The 26,293-nt window shown below is 43.8% G+C and overlaps 1 protein-coding gene across 2 annotated transcripts in view; it reads right to left on the bottom strand.

Annotated features, from left to right (window-relative positions):
• The window catches only part of PRKCE (protein kinase C epsilon), a 540,751-nt gene that overhangs the window by 327,294 nt on the left and 187,164 nt on the right, over positions 1–26,293 (bottom strand). For both annotated transcript variants that reach the window (XM_005575968.4, XM_005575969.5), the window contains exon 2: positions 21,721–21,784. In XM_005575968.4, coding sequence (XP_005576025.1) covers positions 21,721–21,784 — 64 coding nt within the window. The remainder of the gene's footprint in view (positions 1–21,720; positions 21,785–26,293) is intronic.

A 26,293-nucleotide genomic window follows, 5' to 3' on the forward strand; every position in this document is an offset into this window, starting at 1 on the left:
AGGCAATTACATTTACATTTAAAAACATATTTCTATTACAATGGGTTATGTTTCTTTCAAGTGAAAAATAACTACTTAGGACAGTCTATTGTTCCTAAAACCGTGGAAGGATAAGAAGAAAGGTTACACGAGGGTGGTGTGGTAGGACTTAAGACCATTCTCCAGGGCAGTTATTGTTAGGCTTTCTGAGGTCTTGCCTTCTTCCAAGAGCTAGAGCAAAGCCATGAACCTTCTTCCCTTAAAATGCATTTCCAGAATGTACAGAAAATCTTGCATGCAATATCAGAAGATTCAGGCCCTCTAGTCCAATGGGACTGATGTTGAGGGTGTCCATTCTGCTGTGGGAAGCAGCCAGAGAGAGCAGAACGAGGCTCTTTGAGGGGTAGAAGGATTCAGACCCAGGCTAAATCCTGGCTTTCTCTCTAACCAGTTAAACCAGAGCCTCAGATTCCTCCTCTACAACAAAAAAGTAGCAGTAGGAAGGGCAGTTTTACTGTTGCCATTCTACAAGTAAGGAAATTGAAATCTGGAAAAGTAGGGGCTAGTCTAGGAGAGCCAGTGGCAGGGTCAGACTTGTAACCTCTATGGCCTTTGAATAGGGCCATCTGCTGTCCAGCCGGATGCAATGCCGCCTTTTAGACTCTTCAGTGCAGCCAGGCACACCGTTCCCATCCCTAATGTCTAGTTTAGCCCTTCCCACCCTGAGAGCTCACCTCCTGCACATCCAGATGAAGCCTGCTATCATGACCATTTGTCCTCTCCCCAGCAAAAAAGAGCCATCTCTTGCAAGCCTTATTCGGAGCCAGGAAGAGCTGGCCAGTTCATCTGTTAAGACTCAATGAATCCTGAACAGAATGAGCTCCTAAATCTGTGGCACTGTATTGCACTTACTCTGCTTAAATGCCTATTCCTGCTACTAAAACATGAACTCCTTGAGAGTAGGGACTGCCTGTGACTCATCTTTGCATCCCCAGAGTTAGCCCATGAGCACTTAACAAGGAAGGGAGGGCAAGAAGAAGGGAGGGAGGAAAGGCAGGCACCACTCTGGTCCTTGCAGATAGTGTTGTTTGGGGTCCTGATTCATCATGGAGCAGCCTTTGGGACTTTGCAAGTGCTATTTTACCCTGGTATTGTGTTTGCAGATAAGCCTGTCTCTAGGACTAAATTTTAAGCCTTTTGAGGGTGCAAAACAGTTTTCCTACCTTTACATAGGAAATACCAAGGGCTACATTATACAGGCAACACACTGGGTGGCCCTGAGACCCTCCATTTTCCTGAAGTGTCAAGATCTTCCTATCAAAGTATCCTAGACCCTAGACAGTAGGGTCTAGACTGAAGGCTATGAGCTGTCAGGAAATGAGTACCCTAATTCTGCATACCCAACTTCCAGGAACCCCAAGCACACACTAGCAGGACAAACTGTGGGCTTAGCTTCCCTCTCCCACAACCCCCTAGTCCTTCAAACCACACATATTGTCCCCAACTGCTCCCTTCTCCTCCAGCAGTGGGGCCACGGCAAGTAGAGGGGGTGGAGACACCGGGGAGTAGATTAGAGAGTAAGGCCAGTTTTCAAAATGGATCTCAGCCAGAAGTCCCTGATCTGGGGCACAGGGTCCCTAAGTTTTCAATGTGAATACAGCCCCTGCCAAGCTTTGAGCCTAGGGGCACCCTGCACAAGTGATTATGGGTGCATGTGTGCACACATTTGCATGCATGTATGTACACACACCACACACATATAAACACACACAGCCTTGGGGAGCAGAATAGAGCTGACTTTTGGTAATAAGCTGCCTGCACTGAGTCCTAGCAATCCCCAAAGCCCTGCGCATTGCGACTTCGTTCCCGTGATCTGTAGGGTAACTTGGCAATTGGTTTCCCAGAAGTGCAGAAGTTAGTGACTAAGTCCAGCTCCAGGGACACAGAAAACCAGAAGATCCAACCAAAGAATCCCCTACCCCTCTGACTGCACAGGTAGGCAATGCCTGACGCCTTCTTGTACGCAGTACCATGCTCACTTCTGACAGTCTGGTTGGAGGAGCTGACACCAAGAAAAAAGACGGAACCATCTTGGGCTTAATGCACCACTAGGTGGTATGACCAGGAAGTTCTGTGGCTCTTCAAAGAGGGCCAAGCTCCACTGGAGAGGGATCCAGGAGGTGACATGGAGGTGGTGGTGAGACCTGGACAGATGAGGAGGAAGCAGATTGTTGGAGAAAATGGAAGTAGTCATGGTAAACCAGGAGGGAACACAATGAAGAATTCAGAGTAACAAATTTGAAACACTATATATATACAAGAAGAAAGGTTACATTAGGGTGACGGGGTAGTACCTAAGACCATTCTCCAGGGCAGTTATTGTTTCACATATATATAAGCTCACAGCAAAAATGTCAATGAGTTACAAGGCTAGGCGGGGAGCATAAGTCCCTTGGTCCCTGTTTCTACTTTTCAGAGGTAAATTTGTGTGTGTGTACACAATGCTGGCATGTGTTTGTGTGTTTCTTTCCTCATTTTCACACAAATGGGATCACAGTATAGCTACTATTCCAACTTACATTTTTTACTTAACCATTTATTTTCAACACCTCTCTTCATTAACATATAAAAATAAACCTAAAACCTTATCATTGTTGTTAATTACTCCATTATAGGAGTTACCAAATGCCCTTCAGCTGTAAACATTTACCTTGACTCCAATATTCTGCTGTTTCGACCTGGCACTTTGTGTATTACCTGGGCAGTTTCATCAGTGAAGTAAACCTACAGCAGTTTCTGGGTCAAGGAAAACTCTAGTTTCATTCTTGTCAACAGTTCAAATGGCATTTAGTGAGTACCTACAATGTGCAAGAGAGAAGGGAGAATAAAAGAAAATTTATTTTAGTAACACTGAAAATAAACCGGTCTTGGGGACCTGAAGCCTCATGTGAAGAGGGAGTTATTGAAGAATGGGCTAAGGGCATTTCTACTCTATATTTTTTTGCTATTGTATGCATATATAATGTATATATTTTTGATAACTATTAAATGTGCAACCTAATACACGGGTTGTAAAACATTACTGCAGAACAGGTAATTACATGGCATATTTACCCCCAATCTATTATATATCATAAGTTCTTTTCACTGTTTTCAGCATAACTCAGTGTGTTATAAATTATATGCATAAATCACCATGCAGTTTTTCTGCATTATCTCCCAGGAGTTACAAGGATTGCCGGGGGCGCTTAGAACCAAATCAGTCCCTAGCCTCAAGCCCACCGCTACCCCTAATACCAGTCCCAGCGTGAAGGAGCACTCACATCAGGCAATGGCTCAGCTTGCTGTTTTCCCAGCCAGAAAACGAGTGAGTAGGAAGCAGGCCTCCCCACTTGAGTTCTGATTTCCTGAAAAGCCAAATTCTCATTGCTCTCCCTACCGAGGCCCTTCCTCTGCCCCTACCCTTTCATCAAAAGTGAAAGTGTTACTGCAACAGCACACAAGTGCTGGCATCAAAGATCTGTGTTATTCACTGGTTCCCAGAAAAACACTTGTCTGGGACACGGGTTAAGGAGCAGCCAAGAAGAGGTCATTGATCTCTGTCTCCAGGGCTCAGTGGCTTTGGCATGGGGAGGGGCCGAGGCTTTCCAGATGTTCCACTGAAGGGCTGGATGGGCGCCAGGAGAGTGCCGCAGATCTACAAAGGGATGCCTGTTCCTCAAGAGTGTACCATGCAAAGTCAAAAACTCTCTGAAGAGAGTGCTGGCCAAAGTGGGCAGGGCCCCCAGAGAGACTTTCAGCAGTGACCATCTTCCGCTGTCCTCACTCCCTCCAGTCCACAGCCACCACAGCCACTACATCCCCTCCCCCAGCACTCACATGCACGTATATTTCCCCCAAACTACCAGCTCTGGTTCCTATAGTAACAAAGCAAAAGCTAACAGGGTTTGAAAAAGCAGTAAACTTGACAGCAACCATACAGAAGGGCAAAGAAAATAGCCTGGGAAATTCTGTTCTCTCCCTAGAAATCTGCCTTCAGAGGAGTGCCAGCCCATCAGGGGGCCCCAGCTACAAGTCTAAAACCTCAGCTCCCAAAGGCACAATTCCCTTCCTCTGGCTCCACCCACCCTCTCTGAAAAGGAGAAGGCCAGAGTTACATGGATCAGAGCACTACGTAAGTTTGCAAGTTATCTGAACAAGGAGTAACCCCTAAACACAGCATTTGGGTGATTACGTGGCAATGATAACCCGACTACTATTAACACCTCTGCTTCAGTCATACATTGAACAAATACTTATTGAGCATGTGCTATATGCCAGGCTCTATTCCAGGTTGCTAGGGATACAATGACAAACAACTTAGATAAGATTCTTGTCCTCGGGAGCTTATGTTCTAGAGGGGCAAACGGATAATTAGTAAACAAACAAATACTAGTTTCATAAGGCACTAAGCACAATGACATAAAAGCAGCTCCAGTAACAAAAAAGATTCCCAGGAAGTATATTATGTATAAAAATGGAGACAGTAGGATGATAGAAAGAAAACTAGACTTTCTACATTATACAAGCGTGTGGTGCTTTACTTTCAAAATGAGCTTTCATGTACATCAGCTCATTTTGCCACTGCTACCTATTGAGTTAGCAGGGTGAGAATGCATCAGTATGCTCACTGGCCCAAGTAGAAACATATTTGGAAGCCCAAATATGTGACATGATTTGTTCAAGATCTACCAAGTTTCATTCTTTGGATATCTATGTATCGGATAACCACAGAATGAAAAGATTAGCTACAAATGAGGGGAAGATACTGCAATACATGACTACCCCTGAAGCACTAAGAAATAGGCAAAAACAACAGAAAAATGCACTAAGGGAGTGAACAGACATTTTTAAGGAAAGGTCGAAAACACATAAAAAGACTCTCAATATAATGAATAATCAGATAAATACAAATTAAAACTATAATGGCATATCACCCACCATACTGGTAGAAATTTAAAAGTTTGATAATACCAAATAGTCATGAAGATAGAAAGCAATTGGATATTGCAAACATGTCTGGTGGCAGCATCAACTGGTAAAATCACTTTGGAAAACAACTTATTACCTAGCAAAGCCAAATGTGCACATATCCGTTGAACCATCTTTTACCATGCCTGGATAAATAACCTAGAGAAACGATACATAGAAACAAGTACACCTCCGAAATACACTATTGTCCTTAACAGAAAAAAACTTGAAAGTATTCCCAATGTCTAGGGATAGAAGAATGGATAAATTAATTTTGATATATTAATATAGTGGAATAACATACAGCAATAAAACAATGAACTGCAGCCATACACACATCAATATGGATGAATCTCAAAAGTATAATGTTGTGTGAAACACAAAGAATTTATATAGGATGATACTATTTTATTTATTTATTTATTTATTTATTTAGAGATGGAGTTTTGCTCTGTTGCCCGGGCTGGAATACAATGGCGTGATCTCAGCTCACTGTAGTCTCTGCCTCCTGGGTTCAAGTGATTCTCCTGCCTCAGCCTCCCTCCTGAGTAGCTGGGATTACAGGCACCCGCCACCATGCCCGGCTAATTTTGGTATTTTTAGTAGAGGTGGGGTTTCACCATGTTGCCCAGGCTGGTCTCAAACTCCTGAACTCAAGTGATCCACCCACCATGGCCTCCCAAAGTGCTGGGATTACAGGTATGAGCCACCACACCCGGCCTGATACTATTTAAATAAAGCTCAAAAGCAGGTAAAACAAAACAATATATTATTTGGGAAAACATACATTTAGGTGCTAAAATCATAAAAAATGCAAGAAAATAATTAATACAAAATTTAAGATATTTACAAACTTTCCCCCCATTGAGGGGAAAAACATGACAAAGACAAAGTCAGTGAAGGATGCCCAGGGGCTGCAAAGGCACTGGCGATGCACTTATTTTAAAGCTGGATCATAGGGACATATGACCCATGACATACAATAGAAGTTCAGAATAAGAATAGTGGAAGGGAGGGTAAGTCTGATTTAAATTAAGTCCAAAAGACAGATTGATTCAAAGGAAACAAATCAGAGAGGATATTTTTTTCTCAAGTCAAAAAAACCCATCATTTCTTTTCTAAGACAAAGAAGCCTGATGAAGGCCTCATGCAGTACAGGAAGTGAATGTTAAATCCAAAAGATGCTGGTTTGATTTATGTTTTAAAAAATTAAAAATAAAAGCAAAATAGGTTCGTCGCCAGGCAGAGCCAGGTGTTTCCAGTTGGCCTGGTAGTGTCGCGGCTAGAAGGGCCATCATTACAGGCAGAGAGAGGCTGGGCGGCCTGAGCAACATCTGTAATTAAGCAGGTGAAGTCTGTCTTCCAAGCTCCAGCTGCTCTGCCAATGACCCTGGTGACCCAAACCCACCTATTACAGGCAGTTCTTGCCTTTCATCCCTTCAGCCTTCAAACAGCACACAGGCCACACGTGGATGCTCAGCCGTCAGCTGGCGGTCACACGTCACAGGATGCTTTCTGCCAGCCAAGCAACTCAGCCACCTCCGCAGCTTTGCCATTTTTACCTGGCACTATTTACAACAGCCATTCCTTAATTCATGTAGCAAATATTTCCTAAGAACTACTGTATCCTGGCACTGTTTTAGGTCATGAAAGTACAGCAGAGATGAAAATAAACACAGTCCCTGCCCTGATACAGCTTAGATCCTAAAGAGCTTGTACAATTATTTGAATAGTTTATTGCCTCCTACCCTTTGGAAAAAAAAAAAAAACAAAACGCTGGGTGCAGTGGCTCATGCCTGTAATCCCAGCACTTTGAGAGGCCAAGGCAGGCAGATGGCTTGAGTTCAGGAGTTCGAGACCAGTATGGGCAACATAGCGAGACCTCATCTCTAAAATAAATAAATAAACAAACAAATCAATCAATCAAAACAATGAATTAGAAAAATAAATAAAATGTGGGCCCTTGTGATGACAGCGATAGATCCACCTCACAGCATAGAGGCTCACAGGGCACACCATCAAAGCTTTAGCCTCAGCCGGGCCCTTCCAGAACTTAAGCAGGTTGACAGGTTGCCCAGATGATCATGTGAACATTTTTTTAAAAACTCTTTTAAAGATCAAACTGCTGGAAATATTACCAGAAATTTTTTCTGAACAATAAGACATAGTGAGGGAATTTTATAACGCATTTTAGTTTTCTGGTAATGGAATCCTCCATGATAACGTTCAACTGAATTATTCAACTTTCACTCCTTTGACATTTTTAGAAAGCATCACGTGCAACTTAGGGAACCAACCGCCTAGAAATCTAGCTGTTGGTCCTTTATTAGTACAGCCACTATGGAAAGCAGTACGGAAGTTCCTCACAAAATTAAAATAGAACTACCATATGATCCAGCAATCCCACTACTGGGTATATATCCACAAGAAATGAAATCAAATGGCAAAGAGACATCTGCACACTCACATTTACTGCAGCACTATTCACAACAGCCAAGATAGGGAATCAACCTAAACTCCCATCTAATGATGAATGGATGAAGAAAATGTGGCACATCAGCACAGTGGAATATTATTCAGCCATAAAACAGAATGAAATCCCGTCACTTGCAGCAACGTGATGAACCTGGAGCACATCATGTTAAGTGAAATAAGCCAGGCATAGAAAGACAAACACTGCATGATCTCACTCATAGGCAGAATCTTAAAAAGCTGATCTCATAAAAGTAGAGAGTAAAATAGTGGCTACCAGAGGCTGAGGAAAATAGAAGGCAAGGGGGATGGAAGGAAGTTGGTTGGTGGGTACAAAGTTACAGTTAGACAGGAAGAATAAGTTTTCCTGTTCTATTATACAGTAGCATGACTACAGCAAATAACAATGTGTTGTATATATCAAGAGAGCTAGAAGAGAGAGCTTTGAATGCTATTAACAGGAAGAAATGATAAATGGGCCAGGCGTGTGGCTCACGCCTGTAACCCAAGAACTTTGGGAGGCTGAGGTGGGTGGATCACTTGAGGTCAAGAGTTTGAGACCAGTCTGACCAACATGGTGAAAACCTGTCTCTACCAAAAATATAAAAGTTAACCGGGCGTGGTGGAGGACGCCTGTAATCCCAGCTACTCGGGAGGCTGAGGCACGAGAATCACTCGAACCTGGGAGGCAGAGGCTGCAGTGGGCGGAGACTGCGTCACTGCACTCCAGCCTAGGCGACAGAGTGAGACTCTATCTCAAAAAAAAAAAAAAAAAAAAAAAAAGAAAGAAAGAAAGAAAGAAATGATAAATGTTTAGAGAGGGGGGTATGGTAATTACCTTGATTTAATCACTATACAATGTACACCATGCATTTTAACGCCAGAAATATATACAATGCATTGTATCCCAGAAATATATGCAATTATTATGTATCAATTATAATTTCTTAAAAAGTTTTTATAAAGAAAGAAAGCAAGGCTTAGGATTCCATCTTTCCATAAGGGTTTTGTTTTTGTTTGTTGAGGGAAGGGAGGGTTGGCCTTTTAATGCACATGGAGACTTTAAACCATCATCATCGTGAAAGCCCTGAAGGCACGATCTCAAGCAAAGACAGAAAGTAGGTCAGTGTTAGGGGCAGCAGTCAACAGCCTTACTGTGCCCCACCTCACAGGAGCAAAACATTGTTCAGCCCATTTATGGCAATACATCACCCACTGAAGTGAGAAGCTTTCTACCCAAAACAAAACCCCTTCTCAAGTTAAGAAGCTAAATTCTTCTCAAAGAAACCTCAGTCTCTTTCTACTCCTGTGGCTTCCAGACAATACTCTCGTAAGTTTGAGGAGAAAATCTTTACTTCACAGGACACACGAGCAAGCACGATGAAAGGATGTTTCCCCTAAAGTCAAGGGCTTGTGTTACTATTTCCCTTTCTCCCAGATGGACCTGTTCCCAGACACACACCAATGCACTGCGTTTTAACAGACTCCACGTGTGCAGCTACACGACAGAGACATTAAGGAGCAAATCCTGATGTTACAGACTTTTTCACTTCTAAAAACTTTTCTTAGGAAGGGTTCACACAATTGGGGGTTCATTCAGATAGGGAGCTTCCCTAGTTCTTTGGGAACAAGGTTCAAATTTTAATATTTCCATTTTTGCCTGAATTTGTAAGGTTTTTAACTATTCTGTAAATACCTGCTAAGATCCAACTTCTTCCCTTTTCCTTTATTTCACACACTCTTTTTCTCTACCTTCTTACAGTGTAAGCCTTGGATTTTTAAAAAATAAAATAAACACTGCCCTATCAGCCTCCACTTGTATATATTTATGGAAGTTATTTGTTACATCCAGATCTTACAAAAGATCATTAAAAGAAGAGTCTTGTAATAGAACAAATGGAAACATTGGTTCATCAAAATCAGAAAAAAGAACTGCAATTATCCAATACAGCCCTCCGCTAATATATGAATTTGTTCTACGATATTTCAAAATGCTTATTTGGTCTCCCCTTGAATACCTCCAGAGATGGAGCACTCCCTACTTACTGTTCGAGTGTATTTAACTGCTGGTGAGCTCTGCTTGTTGGAGACTTTTTCCATACATTAAACTAAGCTTAAATCTGCCTCCCTATAACTCCTTGTAACCCTTGCTATCCCAAAGCTGCGAGAGGAGCCACAGAGTAAGTTCTCTTTCTATTCCACTTGGCCACAATTTAAGTTTCTAAGACACCTACCAGGTCTCATCTACTATTAATATTAAGGTTCCTGTTCTTCGGCCAAGAATAACTGGGTCTGGCTCCCCGGTGGTAAGTGTAAGGAGAGATTAGGAAACTTTCTCATGGACTCACACCTGTGTTCGGCAAGTCTTCAATCTGAGAATTCAAATTCCTGAGCATTGGCTGAATCATTGCATCTTAATGCAATCCTGTTGAAGATCAGAAATACCCAATGATTTGTTTACCTTCAATAGGCTAGTTAGTAGCAGCTAGGAAGAGAATCCAAGCTTCTTATTTTAATACAAGGATTCCTCCCACTATACCTCATCATGAAGCCACCTAATGCTAATTCGGTGTAACCAGTTGGGGGTCTTGTGAACAGTGCTATTGAGGCCCTGGAATAAGCAAGACCCCCATAGACTTAATCCATGCCTCTCTATGGTAACTTGTTTCACACTGGGTTTTGGTAGTCTGTCTCTAGGTCTGGCTCCCCACTGGACCGAGAGGCCCCAAGTACAGGGACAGTCCTTGTCCCCATGCTTGTTTTGTGTAGTCAGAATGGTAGGATGGTGTTCCTGGCTCAGCAATGGCACATTGCAAGGCCAGCAGGGAGCCACGCTGCACCGGGCCAGCTCTCAGCTCTGGACCAGTACAGGAACCTCTGCCCTTGTGCTCTTACATGGGGCAAGCAGGGCACAACCTGGATTCCAATTACAGGTACAATATAAATATGTGAGTACATGGTTGTATAGAAAGACACAGAGGAGCGTGGGGGCAAATCCAGTTTCATGAACCAGGGGAATGCTGGTGGGATGGGGCCGTGTGTGGGAAGGCTCCCAGCAGGTGGCAAACTTGAGGATAAAGAAGTAGCTAAATAAACAGGGAGAGGACAGGGTTTTATAACTGGGGACCTGGTGTGCATGCAGGCCCTGAGTGGCCTTGGAAAGTCCCTAATAAGCATCCGGTACAGTAAGCTTAAACATTCAGATCCATGCCCACTCATGAAATTGATTGTACAGTGGAATATGAAACAACCGATTATCCAAAGCAAAGTCAGTCCAAACACCTTGTTTATCTCAGTAGTTTCCTTTAAAAGTGACAGTTTTTCCTGTTATTTTCATTTAGTCATGCATTCATTTATCCAGCAAGTAAAAATTATGCCCCTACTGCGTACACAGCACCTAATCCAGAACTCTGCATTTCCCCTTCCATCAAAAGCAGGTGCGACCTGCCTACCTCAGGGGAGATCACATAGAGGTAAGTTCTAGCAAGGTCCCTGGGTGAGTTATTTTAATTAAAGCCCCAGGAACCAGGAAAAAAATTAGCACAGTGGGATCAAATTCAGGCACCACTCAATACTTCAGGATATTTATAGAAAAACAAACACGAAAACAAAAAATTCAATATCCTGACTGGCTGCTTTTAAAAGGGTTACTTAGTGCTTTGTTTTCCCGGTATAATTGTTTCTTGTTCTCTTCTTGGAAGAACACTGATGTTGTCCATTTTGACCTTCTCAAAATGGAAACTGCAAACTATGAAAGCCAGAATGAAAAATCCAAGGCCTGGGCATTTCCCAGCTCTCTAACAACACTGATGCCTTCTCAACTCCTTTCCTCATAAGAAAGGAGAATAGGGAGGGAGAAGATTCCAAATAGAAAAGGATTCAAGGGCATTGATTTCGAGAAGGCTAAATGATCAGGACTCGAGAAAGAAAAATCTGCACATTTCCTTCTTAGTTTTCCATCAAGTAGGAACTGGTGCCTGCTCAGCATGGTTCAGAGGCAGAACATCTCAAGGCTTCCAGTCTCCTGCTACTCCAAGTGAGGTTCAGGGACCAGCAGCACAGGCATCTCCTGGGAGCTGGTTAGCAATGCAGAATCTCAGCACCCATCCTGGGCCCCCCGAGTCAGAATCTGCATTTTCACAGGCTCTCCAGGCAATTCACATTCTTAAGCTCTTTAAGCCTCATTTTTCCAATATGTAAAAGAGGGATGATAAAACCTACCTGGCAGATCCATTTAGGCTTAAATAAGATAATTTCTGTATTGAGATCTGGCTTGAACATTTTTATTATCTCCCACTTCCCCCTTCCAGGTGCCCAGCTGTATGCAAACCTCTCTTGGTTTTGACTCAGAACTATAGAGCTAGACGAAGCCCTTCGTGCCACCCCTCTCTGTGTACGGAGCAGGCCAGTGGGACCCAAGTAGAGTAAATGACTTGTCACTGGACATCTCCTGGTTTGGGAGCTCCCGGAGGGCAGGACTTATGTCTTTTTCATCTTTGTTTCTTTAGCTCTTAGCATGGTGCCTGGGCAGGCAATAGACTCTCAGCATACGTCTGTTGAATGAATCAGTCAATCAAGTAATTAACTAATTATGGAGCAGAAACTACAATGCAGAACCCAATAACAGATGGATACACCTGGAAGTAAATTTAACTTCCCTTGAGTTAACTTTTTTAAACAGTTTGAAACAAATTCACACTTGGCTAACAGTAGAGGTCATGGGTTTTTGTTGCAGAGAACATTTCTCCCTTTGAACTAAACATCACCATTATTTTCAATGTCAGGAAACACACAAACTTGAATGCCTGGAAAGTAGGTATGGCCCATTGGTAGCTGGCTTGCCCTACTTAGGTGGGTAGAAGGGCAGAGCTAATGAAAGCACTCTGTCTGGGGAGATGAACAAGTTTGGGACAAGTACCAGCGGAAGCTAAATGCTAAAAAATACTGCCATCAGAAATGCCACTGTGGGATTGTCCATCCAGCAAGGTGCAGGCAGGGCTGGCAGGTGAAGGCAAGTGGCTCCTGGAGTTACTGCTATGAGGGGGTCTTGCATCACCCACTTTGCGGGAGCCCAGGCCACCTGGCCCACCTGCCTCTCCATGGCAGGCGCATTCAGTCCTCGGTGACAGGCATAGCCCGAGGGAATCCCGAATTTCAACATAGCCCTTTTTTTTTTTTTTTTTTTTTTTGAGATGGAGTCTCGCTCTGTCGCCCAGGCTGGAGTGCAGTGGCCAGATCTCGGCTCACTGCAAGCTCCGCCTCCCAGGTTCACGCCATTCTCCTGCCTCAGCCTCCCAAGTAGCTGGGATTACAGGCACCCTCCACCTTGCCCGGCTAGTTTTTTTGCATTTTTTTAGTAGAGACGGGGTTTCACCATGTTAGCCAGGATGGTCTCGATCTCCTGACCTTGTGATTCGCCCGTCTCGGCCTCCCAAAGTGCTGGGATTACAGGCTTGAGCCACCGCGCCCAGCCCTCAACATAGCCCTTTATACATTAGAGGTGTCTATTAAGCAATACATGAATGGAGAAGCATTCTTTGTGGAGTTCCCTGTCCTTACACATGGTGTTCTGTGGATTTGGTGAGTCACTTCTCTCTGGCAGGGTTTGCTGGAGCCTCTTGTAGCCTCTGGCCATGGGCAAGTCACTGTGTGAATGTGAATGGTCACATTTCTATATAATTCAATTTTTTTTCAACATTTCTAAGTAATAAAAAAGTAATAGCTCATTCACATACATGGGAAAGAAAAACAAAATAATAAGCTTGACAAGAAATGTCTCCTTCTTTCCAAATTTTCCCTTTCCTTTCCCCAGAGACAGCCATTGTTTTCAATGTGCTGTGTATCCTTGCAGAGACAGCCTACAAACACACACACATACCCCTCCCAAACACACACAAGCATATCCACCTGAATGTAAGCCCCATGAGGGCAAGAATTTCTGTTTCTATTGTTCACTTATGCGCCCCCAGTTCTGAAAAGAGTAACCAGCATACAGAAAGTGCCCCATAGCCATATGTTGAATGAGTGAATATACACATCCCATGTCTTCCTGAAAAATTCAAATTGTGGTCAATCAAATCCTAGTCCCTCTTTATTTTATCTCCTGTTCAAATGAATCTTCAGTGGGCAGTGGCACTATTTCCTCAACCAAGGAAAGATGATTACTGTTAGTACCTGCATTTCAGGGTTGCCGTGTGGATCAGTGATCACGTGGAAGTGTTTGTGGCTGTCATTTACTGACTGCCTACTCAGCAGAGCCTGCAAATAGAAGGAAGGCTCCTTGGTGGTCCCACAGCATCCTGCCCTACCAATAGCTACCCAACAACTAAAACACACGATTGTGCTTACTGGTCTATTGCTTGCCTCCTTCTATCACAGCATGAGCTTCCTGATAGCAGGCACTGTGTTCATGAGCTCTACATCCCCAGGGCCTTGTATATATTAGATAGGCAAATAAATGATGCTTCTAATGGAAGAAACGGAGGATGAGGGGGAGACAGAATAGGTGGTTCAGAGACATTCATTCTCACCTGTGTGCACATGGGCACATGTACACCCCTACACTGGCCCCTAGGAGCTCACACCAAAGGTTTACATAAAGGAGGAAGATAAAAGCCCCAGTGTCAACAGCTCGATTAAAAATGGTGAATGCACTTGATTGTGAAAACGTGCATGTTTCAACAAAGGTAGGTAATAAGGAAAATCAATAAAACTGTTAGCACTGGCCATTTTCAACTGGATAAAAGAATAAAGTAATTGGTCCTGAAAGACAAACAACTCTAAATTAGGTTAAATGAATGGAAATACCCTTTCTTTTAAGCCAAATCATGAGGACATCAGCAACAATAAATGATTAAATTAGGAGCCATTTTAAGCCAGTATGATCTCAGCTGCAAGCAGGAATTTCCAGAAACAATCTTCTTTATAGGACACAGAAATGATACAGAGCAAGACAATAGAGATAGAACTAGAGGCCATGTGGGACCCACTTCTTGACCAAGGATCTATTAGAAATCCACCTTTCCGATAAGCTTATTTCTTCAACATAACTATGCTTCCTTCAATTATTTTATTAGTAAGACAGGCACACAAGTCAAAAGGAAATATATATCTATGCTCCTGTAATGGCAGAGGGGAAGGAGGCTCTAGTAGTGATCAAAAGAGCTCTGCTCTCCAAACACTCAAGATTCAGTTCTGTTTCTCATCTGCTAATGGTTGGCATTTGGTGTTGTTAACCATGGATGATTCATTTCAGAGGAACTGCTGTGCATCTAGAGGCTATTTGGAAGGAAATGAGGGTTTCTTGGCTTATGTCTCATCAAGCATCTCAGCAACGTCTCTTTGTGACATTATAAACTCCTTGATGGGGGCTTGGTGCTCACTGTTTTCCAGTTGATCCCCTTGGTCTCATCTGGTGCATATAGTCACTTCTAGGAACAAGAATTTATTCCATCAGGACCAAAAATAGAGCCAAAAATCCCAAGACACAGAGGCTTGCTCCCTGGATCTGAGAATCAGTCACAGGAAGAAGTTATGCTGGGGTGGGGTGTGGTAACGTGGGGTGCATATTGTAAGATCAATGTTGTTGAACATCTGGATTTTGTTATTTTGTTGTTTTCTGGACTCCATGCACTGCCAGGGGATCTGACATGTCCATGCATGTCTAGAGAGTCTGTGTGGTGAACAGGATCAGGATCTCATTGCGTAAGGCACAACATATGAGGGAGCCTGATCAGCACCTTGGAGCTGGTTTCTGGCTTTGAGGTCCCCTGTTTGGGAAGCTGGAAGCTCTCCTTAACCTCTCAAGTGACATTTCTTATTAAAGACTGAACAGAATTTGAAAACAGAAAGTGTGGGAGTATCTGGGCTTGATTGTGGGATACCTCTGAAAGGCTGGAGAGGAAGAGAATGCTGAGGATGGTAGAGGGATTGCGATGGGACTCTATGAGGTTGCTAGGTGAGAAAAGAGACCACAAAGACCACGATGGGATGCCTGTACCTGGGCTTGATCTTCTAAATGCCTCAGTGTCAGAGTTGTAAAATGTGCTCTGCCCAGTGTCCCAGACTTGACCAAACTTGACCTGGAACACTCTTTCCCATTGTAGGTCATGGTGGGAGAGAGACTTGACCCAGAAGTCACATCCAGAAGGAACTGCCTTCAATCTTCAGACAGTTTAAACATTTAAGGCATTTCATTTTCTTGTTTGCCTAGCATGAAAATTTCTGCCTGCAACGCTGATGACTGCATTTGTTTGGATGCTCCTAGAGAGCTCACACTGCATCTATTTAACTTATCCCATCTATCCAGCCATCCCCAAAAATAAGAGCTTCAAAGTTGTCTTTGATAATTATGACACGATTCCCTCCACTCACAATGGTCTTTCCACTTCTTCCCTGCCAATCCAGCCTGACTATCCTTTCCTTTCCATCCCAAGGCTTGCCTCTTTCTTGACGTTTTCCTGGGTTATTTTGGTCCCGACTTATTCCCACTTGGAGAACTCTTGGTAACACCTAATCAAACACATAATGTCTTGCATTGTTCTCTAATGCTTTCATCCTACAAGTCTAGGGTGCCTAATTGAATTGCAAGCTCCTTGAAGGCAAAGGGTTTTACACTTCTTGTCAATGCCATCTCCCATTTTCTACTTCCCTCTCCACTTTCCATTCCCCAAACCCAACACAAACACAAAGCTGGGCACATTTGTTGAAATGCATTGGTAGGCTGGAGGCGGTGACTCACACCTGTAATCCCAGCACTTTGGGAGGCCAAGGTGGGTGGGTCACAGGAAGTCAGGAGTTGGAGACCAGCCTGGCCAACATGGCAAAACCCCGTCTCTACTAAAAATACAAAAATTAACCGGGCATGGTGGTGCATGCCTGTAGTCCCAGCTCCTCAGGAGGCTGAGGCAGGAGAATCACTTGAACCCAGGAGGCAAAGGTTGCAGTAGGCCAAGATCCTGCCACCGCACCCCAGCCTGGGTGACAGAGCAAGACGCCATCTCAAAAAAAAAAAAAAAAAATGAATTGGTAACTACTGGTCATTTGAATGAATGGTTCTTTTTAATTTTCTACTAACTAGAAGACATTGGATTATTAATGTAGAATGTAGAAGAAAAGAGGTAAAATTCTTATGAATTGAAGCTCCAGTGGGACTCAAATCTGAGAGAACCTGTCGATATGCATCCTGCCCACTGGCTAAGACAGAGTTTCAAGAGAAAAACCCCTTTCACTTTGATTTCAACCCTGGAGGCACTGCTCTAATGTCTGCTATGGACTTGGAGTCTTCAAGTACAAAACTAACATCTCTAACAAGGAGGGAAAGTCAGTAGGAAAAATCACTAACCTGCTGGGATTTGAGCCAGGTCTAGTTTCAGACCAAGACTTAGCTATGGATCCACATTACAGACAACCTGAGAAGGATCCAACCTTGAGCTCGGACCAAAAGAGCTTTTATCTCTAACACAGTGGAAAAGGGATCTGCTTATTTATGAAAGAGACTCTCTTGTCACCTTTGGATTCAAAGCTAAGAACTTTGGCTTTATATTTCTATTAAAAGCTTTCTGAAGAAAAGAACTAAAATAAAAAGATCAAACGAGGGGTGGGGTGGGGAATCACTGCCATGTGGCAAACTCATTACTGGGGTCATGATTGGAAGCAGGACCTGGATTGTGGCCCAGCAGGGTCTCATAATCAGCCTTTTGGCCTGGAGCACATCATCTGACCTCTCAATTTCACCATCTCCCACATGGAGGTAATACCGCTGGGAACTTGGTAAAGCTAAGAGCTCTACACACATGTTATTATTTCAGAACCAAGCAAAGCTGGTTTGATCACGTCTGTCTGTGCAACTTGAAAAAAGTCCAGAAGAGGTTGCAAAGATGAGTTAAGATTTCTAAAATATCCCTTCTGAAAGGTTAAGGGATTTGATTGATTCAGCCTGAAAAAAGAGATATTGAATAACTGTCTTCAAATATTTAAAGGCCTTTTACCCAGGTGCTGGTGAGAAGATGTGGACCACATGTTCTGGTCCACACTAAGCAGGGATGGGACAAACCCAGGCTCTGACAAGGAGAAGCCTCTAGCATTAAGGGCCATGGAATGCAAATGAGTGGCTCAGGGATGCTAGAGAATGTCCTTCCAGGAATTACTTTACTTGGGAGAGGATGAGGAATAAATAGAGTGACAATAGGCAAAACCGAGGCAAGGCCTGAACTCTGCAGAAAGCAGTCTCACAGTCCCTGCCAGATAGATTACTCTGTTAAGTCCTCTTTGGTACCTTGCTCTGTTCTTGGCCCTTGTGAACATGTCCCACCCCAGCATCAGAAACCTGCCCTCGAACAGTTTCCCTGAATACCCTGCCTGATGCTCCTTCATGGGCACTGGGTAGAGCTATGCCAACCTCTCTGCCCTCAGGTCTCCAAGGCTTCATGGTATTTACTGAGCATCTCTTACATGCAAGGGCACTGTACTAAAGCACTGTTTTTATGACAATCCTGGCCTAGCACCTACCATAGGTACCATTATCCCTGTGTTGTAGGTGAGAAATCTGAGACTCTAAGCTACTAAACACTAGAGCCAGGATTTCAATCCAAGTCTGAGGGACTCCTAAGGCTGTGCTCTTTCTCCTTTATCTGTTGAGTCCCACAGAGGAGACTGACCACTGTCAGCCTGTGGCTGCAGAAACAAACAGGGTGCCTCCTGTTCTGTGCTCTTCTGCTTCCACAATATGCAATCCCTCCAGAACTTGACTTTTCTGCGTGATTTGTGATGTATGTGTTGCAAAAATCATTCCTATTCCTTTGTATCCTCTGTATTTTGTTGGAGAAACAGTTTGGTGATCCAAACATACCAACGAGGTGTACTTGTCATTGCTATTGTTGGTTTAGATGCTGAAGAACTCTCCCAGGTGAGCATGACACCTGGATGCAAGGCATGGGAAGAAGAACCTATCACTCCCCAGGTCAGGTCCCGACCATCTCTCATCTGCAAGCCTGTGAATCATGGGACATTGCCACATTATTAAAAAGAATAAGAAATAATATGCAAATTACATCATATCAAAGGAAGAAATACTAACAAATGGGCACAGCAGGAAACCATCATTTGCACAGGTGAGAATTACATTGCTGTCTTACGCTTCTGTTACCTGGGCTAATTATGCTTTGATTTAAGCATCTGGAGAGCCTGGCGTGCCATGCTTACCAGAACCCCTGTGATTATTACTTACGACGTAAGTAAAACACGGACTGAGACTGGAGCTTCCCATAAGAGCATTTTGAGCAGGTTTGCTACTTGGTATAATGTAGGTAAAGTGCCTAGCACCATACCTGTCGAAACGAGTCCATTTCTTGCAACTCCTTTTTTCTGTACATATTAGCCAGCCCTCAGTCCAGAGCTCTGACAGATGTCTATTCAAATTGTACCAAAGGATAAAATCACATGGCCGGAAATGACCTTAACTGTCATCCAGCCTGACCCCCTTACATCTGGGTTAGGATGCCTGGTTTAGCCAAAACACACACTGGTCAGATTCCATTATAGTGAACTGCACAGGACATGCAAGCAGTGGAATTTTATTAGACAGTTAGAAATCACATTAGCTCCAGCTCTAGCAGACATAAACGCCCAAGCTTTCTAACAGCATGTGAGCAAGGAAAAGAATCCTTCAGCGCATCCTAGAAGAAGGGGGTGTAGTCACACCATCTCACCCCCACACCTCTCTCTGAGTTCCTTGGAATTTGCATGTGTTGTAAACTTTGTGCAATTCCCATGAATGTATTTTTTTCCATTGATGGGGCTGCAGCATTTGAGAGATGAGAGCTGAAGGGATGCTTGCTGGCAGAATAATGGAGTGGTGAAACTTCAGCTGTGCCTCATTTCAACTCTTTCCCTTTCACAGACTGCAGAGTTAGGTATTTTCACTAAAAAAAAAAAAATACTTAGACAAGAATCTGTGAAAGTCTACAGTCTGTCAATCCAGGAGGGTGGCTGTGACAACTTGCTTCACCCCAGACCCATCTCACATGGTTTAGGTATGAAATGTCATGGTTTCTCATTCTCTAGGGCCTCCCCTTGCCCTCCCAACTCTTCCAAAACCCTCTCCAGGCTAGGAGCCCTCACAGTCCCAGGAACAGGATGGGGAACAGACATGTATAACACAAACAACAAGAGCAGCTTCTCAGAACGGATTACTGAAGGTCCTACCCACCATCTAAAGAAAGGATCCCAAGTCCAAGAACAGCAATTAAAGAAAAAAAAAAAAAAGACTAGAAAAATGTCTTCTTTTCTTCAGAGCAACACATGCTAGCACTTTACAGACTCTGGCATGTGTCAGCATTTCTGAAGTAAACTCTATTTTCTTTAGATGAAAGAGATTTAAAAAATAGACTCAGAATTTAGCCCAATGGAAATTGCTTTGGCTATTCACATGCAATAAGCTGTGGAAGCAAGCAGAAAAAAATCAATTGCTTCTGATTTATTTATTCATTCATTTGTCCATCTCCTTTCCCTCTAATGTAAAAAAGGATGTCTTCTATAATTTTGCAAGTCATTTATCTTTTCAAAGAAAGAGAAAATAGTCCCAGCCTCCCATTGGTTGCTCAGCATCTTGGCACAGGAAATACATATTTAATTAATTATCATATTGCACATAGATTATGTAAGGAAAAAAGGGGATTGATTTTGCCCATCAAATGTTTCGCCAGTGTCTAGAATCAGGAGGCCACACTGCAAAACCTTAAGTCGGGTCTGGTGAATTTGGATCACTTGCTATGTTAAAAGCAAGGACAAGGCTTCACCTCACTGCTTGCTCTAATTCTTAAGTGGGGTGGTGGGCACACTGGTGCTCATTTAATTTGTCTTTAAGCCCTTTTGTAGGTCTTAAATATTTCATATGAAATATTGTTAAATCCTCAAATCTTCTACAACAGGTTCTATTCTGGGCGATTCAGAGCTGAGAGCAGAGAAGGGAAGTTGGAAATGCCAAAATGTAATTGCAATAAAGAGCAGGAAATGTAAGCAACCAATTTTGGAAGGCTGTTTAAAGTTTTAAATCTATGCCAAATAATTGAGATCTATTAAAAGAGGGCTTAATTCTATTATAATCCCCATATATACACAATTATTGAATTCTTCCAAATACCTGTTGAGATTGGGTGATAAATTAGCCGAATGGAAATCATCAGGCACCACTGTCAAGCACATCATTTGACTAACTGAATATATAATCCTGCCTTCTATCACTGAGCTTTAAACTACAGTGTGTGGGACTGTGACTTTGAGCTTGTGATCCCCAGTATTCTGGGGAGATGTTGTGAGAGGCCCAAGTGTTCCAGGCAGGAGAGCTGAGAGAGCTGAGTGTCCATCTTTCCCTTTGGGACACAGTCCCCAAACACGGCTTGTTTCTCACTGCCAAGAGGAACTACACATTGTCTTCCAATATCCCTGCCATGGCATTAAAGCCAAGTGTTCTGTCCCCCTGCCCACAGATGGAGGAGCAGTAGAGAAAAGATGGCCACAATAACTACATTTCAGTCTGAATTCCAAATCTTTCTTAGAGCATAAGTCAGTTATATCTCCTTGTTCCCATTTGGATAAGGTTTTATTTTCTAGGCTTCCCTTCTTCCCTTGACTGCTCAGTCCTCAACACCCAGCAAGTGCTCCAAAGGTCTTAAGTGTATTAAGTGAGCAAAGAAAGGATTGAAAGAAGAAGGTGTAAGAGGAAGAGGGTGTAATACGCCATCGAATCAGTCAGTGGGGAGCAGATGTTCCCCCACCCCCCATTATTTCTCTTTAAGAGCAGAGCTTTTGCCTGTGTAAAGAACTGGTAAAAGAAGTCCCACTTCTATCGAAGCTCTAAAGAAGATTCTGAAGTTTGTCACCTTATTTGTTTCATTTCTGGATGCCGTTAGACCAACTAGTTTTACTTCCTTCCCACCACACACACACAAACCCCACGCAAGCCTCCTGGGAGAGGCTGCCCCGCCGCTGAAGCCTGCCTTGCACACAGCATGCAAAAACGCCCGTTTTATTGGCCTCACGTGGTAAGTCCAAAATCTTCCCTCTGCTCCACCAAAGTTAACAGATGGCTGATCCCTTTTGGTACACAGGCGTAAGCATCTTCAAAATAACCTTTTCCTTTAAAGGATGCCAATTAATTAAATGTCACTATAATGTGTCCTGGCCAAGGAGGGAAAGAAGAGACCCAGAAGGCAAAGGGCCAGTGGAAGAGAACAGGGATGAGAGGTCACACTCTCCTACCTTCACCCGACGACCCTGAGAGATCGATGATCACATACACTCTTCCTTCTGGCTCCAGATCAATCTGCAATTAAGAAAATGACAGTGACTCTGTTAGTGCATTGTGTGGACAACCTGAGAGTTCTACAACATTTCTACCCCAAACTGCTAAGACCTAGAGACACAGCTCCATGTAATTCACCTACCTACAATGTGTTGAGTGCTAGGTGAATTAGGAATGAAAGAGAATCAACATTTACTGAATGCCTACTGTGTCCCAGATGCAGACCTGGGAGGTCTGATGCATACCCCATAGGTAGCACCATCCCAGTGGTTCTCAACTGGGGGCAATTTTGCTCCACAGGGGACACTTGGCAAACATCTGGAGGCAGTTTTGTCATGATTGGAGAGAGAGAGTGCTGCTCCTGGCAGCTAGTGGGTGGAAGCCAGAGATGCTGTTAAATGTTCTACAGTGCGCAGGATGACCCCTCGCAGCAAGGAATCATTCAGCCCCAAATGTCATCAATGATGTCGAGGTTGAAAAAGTCCTATGTAATCCTATTTTACAGATATGGAAATTGTGGCCAAATTCCAAGGTAAGTGACAATGCTGAGATTCAATGCCAAGCCTGTCTTGAGAAATCCATATTCTTTATACCACACAAACTGCTCCCAGGGGAAATATGAGAAGCATTAAGACACTATTCCTGCTTTTACGGCATTTATCATCTCATTACAGAGTTAAAAAATGGAGAACAATGCTGAACCTAGCTTAATGATAAAGGACGGAAAACAACCGATAAAGCATCTGATGAGCCTGACATCAGTGTAGAAGAGGGAAGGGAAGAGGGAAGGGAAGGTATGCAAGGCATAAGAAACAGCACAGGCACCCTCACTTCCTCCCTCTCCACCTCAAATCCAGCTAACTACTTATAATATACAGAGGCAGGGTGGTGAAATAATCAGGTAAGACAAAAGCCAGAGGGCTAGGCCTCTTGTAGTTAAAGACATCTATGGAAAGGACTGAACTATCCTTACAGAAACTGTGTTCTCTCTATAAGAGAGAGTAGTAACTCTGGAAACTCTGGATCACCAAGTCCCCCTGCTAGCCTCTCCGCCTCCACAATCCCATCTGTCTACACAGAGCTTTCATTGGTTCATAGTGCCAGGCTCTCTCCCCAACAAGCTGTGAATATCTTGAGGGCAGGAACCACTATCCCCCTCCTTTTCCTTTTTCACTGTCCCCAGCAAAGAGCAGGCACGCATTTAGCAAGAATTACTTCAGAAGAGTCAGTCTAGTGGATATCTCCTCCTCCTTCAAAGTCAAGGTCAATTATCACCTCCTCTCTGAAATCTATCCAGATATGCCCAGTCAGAATTAATTAGCCCCTCATCTGTGTTCCCACAATACACCAGACACATCTTACTCATGGCTCCTGTGATGGTTAATATTGAGTGTCAACTTGATTGGACTGAAGGATGCAAAGCATTGTTCCTGGGTGTGTCTGTGAGGCTGCTGCCAAAGGAGATTAATATTTGAGCCAGTGGACTGGGAGAGGCAGATCCATCCTCAATCTGGATGGGCACCATCTAATCACCTGCCAGCGTGGCTAGAATAAAGCAGGCAGAAGAAGTTTGAAAGACTAGACTTGCTGAGTTTTCTGGCCTTCATCTTTCTCCTGTGCTGAATGCTTTCGGCCCTCAAACAGACCCCAGGTTTTTCAGCTTTTGGATTCTTGGACTTTCACCAGTGATTTGCCACGGGCTCTTGGGCCTTCAGCCACAGACTGAAGGCTACATTGTCGGCTTCCCTACTTTTGAGGTTTTCGGACGCGGACTGGCTTCCTTGCTCCTCAGCTTGCAGACGGCCTATTGTGGGACTTCACCTTGTGATCGTGTGAGTCAATTCTAATAAACTCCCCTTCATATATACATATATACATATATCCTATTAGTTCTGTCCCTCTAGAGACACCTGACTAATACAGCTCCTATGAATCTGTAATACTTTGTCCATCTACCTCTCCGTCCTGCTAGACAGAAAGTATGATAACCAGATTCGCATCCCTAGTTCTTAGCTCACTGTCTCTTAGGAAACACCCAGCACACACTCGTGGAGGTGGGAAAAGGCTCTGTGTTCAGAACTTCCAGAGTCTTCTGGGATCATTCACCTTCCCAAGGCTCCATCCCCAGGAAGAAAGGCAGGCATGTGATCTCTACTAAAATGACATTTGAACAAGGGGAGAGGAAAGATGAGGCGGCTATACCATGAGCCCCACATGTCCCTATGAGACAAAGCAACCAGCTGGAACAATGTTCTCTAAACTTTCCCAACGTCTCACCCTACACACAATCCAGGAGGCTCCCAGAGCCACTCCAGAGCCCCATCTTGTTTCCTGACTCAGCCTCCAATAGTTAGGAGAGCTTAAGGTTTCCCTCAAAATTTCATTTTCGTCCACAAGACTCTTCAGTGCCTCATGGGAGAGGCCACTGGTGATAGCTGAGGTATTCCATCAGCACAGGAGTGAGGGAGTGCCACAAGCAGGCCTGCGCTGCCCCTTGGGCACCCCGGGGGAGCTGCTCACCTGAATTTGGGATCTTCGGTTTTAAATCCAGATGGGAACCAAATACCAAATTGGTAATTTCGCATGCTGCCTTTCTCATTCCTTTCTCCCCAAGAGTCCATGATTTTAAGTTTCTGGGAAAAGAAAATGTTCTCCAGAATTCTCACCACTAGTGCTGACCCTCACCAGCCCCTGTAGCGAATGACAAACAGGAAAACCAACAGTTGCCTCTACTGAATAGAGCCAAACCAGAATCTTCTCCCTGCCAAAGTTCAAAAATATCAGGGGCCCTCTTGCCCAAAAGCATGGAATTTAAATACTGCATGCCTTTTAGAGATTAGATCATCCCTATTAAACCCTGCCGGCAAAATGAAACTCTTTCTCATATCCTCCAACTCAAAGATTTCCCACGACTGTGGACTTTATTGGCAAAGTACAATGCTATCTGTGTAAAGCAGGCAGGGAGAGAGCAAAGGAATGAGATGGGCTTCGGGGCCTATCCAAAGGCAGGCACCATGCCCATCTTTGCAAAAGGGGAGTGAGAACTCGTGGCAGGGAGGACAGGTCATTCATGATAAAATGTATTCGGATATTAACATTCAAGATAGCAATCAGAAACCATTTTAGCACCCACTGCAGCCTCAGTGCTGGTGAACTGCATTTCCAAACAGAAAAATAGAAATTAAGCTATTAAACATGCCAAAAGCAACAAAGAGCTTTGCAGCATGAGCAGATGGCCACAGATCGCCGGCCAAGCCCCAGCCAGCCAAGCGAGGAAGCTCTGAGAATCCAACCAAGGTGGTGGGTCTTCAATGACTGGAGGGGTCACCAAGTATAAAAGATGGTGAAGAGTGTGACACAACTTCACCGCTGAATTAGTTTAATCATAAATTCTGCTCACGATTACATGGTCCAAATAACGATGCAACGTAGGTGCCCAGCCCTGCACAACCCTGCAAGCTGTCAGTCAGCATTGGCACCATGCAGCTGTCATGGCACAAAAGCAGGCTCGCTACCACCTCCCAGGCATTCCCAGGGTTAGTTCTGAGCCCCTTCTTTGCACCATGCTCCTCCCAGTTCTCCCAGATGCAACCCAATTTATCAAACCTCCCTAGACCTCATACCCCAACTTTACACATCTTCCCAGCTACTATTTCTATTTTCTTTGACTATGATTCTCTTTCACACTACGGTGCCTCAGCTACCCCTCCAGCAGGGGCCAGAAGCAAGGCAGTCAAACTGGGGGAGACAAACACAGCCTTTGGTGTCAAATCAGGGCAGAATCCATTTTGTCCTTTATCAGTTGAGTGACCTCAGGCAATTATTTACTCTTCCTGAGCCTCTAGCCTCTTCATCTGTGAAATGGGTTGTCATGAAAATTCCATGAAACATACATGCACTTGGCAGCTTACCTTAGTTTAAAAAAATTTTTTTAACTGAACACCCAGGAGACACTCTGCACGTGGTGGGTAAGAGCAAACTTAGTGGCCATGTGGCCTGAAGCAAGCAGCTACCCTCCCTGTGCCTCAGCCTGCTTGTCAGTGAAACGGGGCTGCTATGAGGTTAAATGAGATAGTCTATGAACAGTGCTTAGCAAAGGCACCAGGCATAAAATAGTCATCATTGGTGCAGTTATCATGAAAAAGCCAAGCCTTCTGCTTCTTAGTCCAATGTTATTTCTACTATAACAAGTTTTCCTCAATGAAGTTGGTATTATTACATGTAATTCCAGGACACTTGATGACTTTCCAGTGTTGTTGTGAGTATTAAATAAAGAACTAAAGGTCAGGTGCAGTGGCATGCAGCTGTAGTCCCAGCTACTTGGGAGGCAGAGGCGGGAGGATTGCTTGAGCCCAGGAGATCTAGGCTGCGATGTGCCACTGCACTCTAGTCTGGGTGACAAGTGAGATCGTATCTCTAGAAAAGATTTTCTTAACTAAGATAAGATTATTGTCCTTTAAAATCCAAGGTAAGAGTATTATATGTACCCTTTCTCGGGGAAACCCGGGGCAGGAAGGGCTATACCCAGGG

Source organism: Macaca fascicularis, chromosome 13, assembly GCF_037993035.2.
Source record: "Macaca fascicularis isolate 582-1 chromosome 13, T2T-MFA8v1.1".
Taxonomy (NCBI): Eukaryota; Metazoa; Chordata; class Mammalia; order Primates; family Cercopithecidae; genus Macaca; species Macaca fascicularis.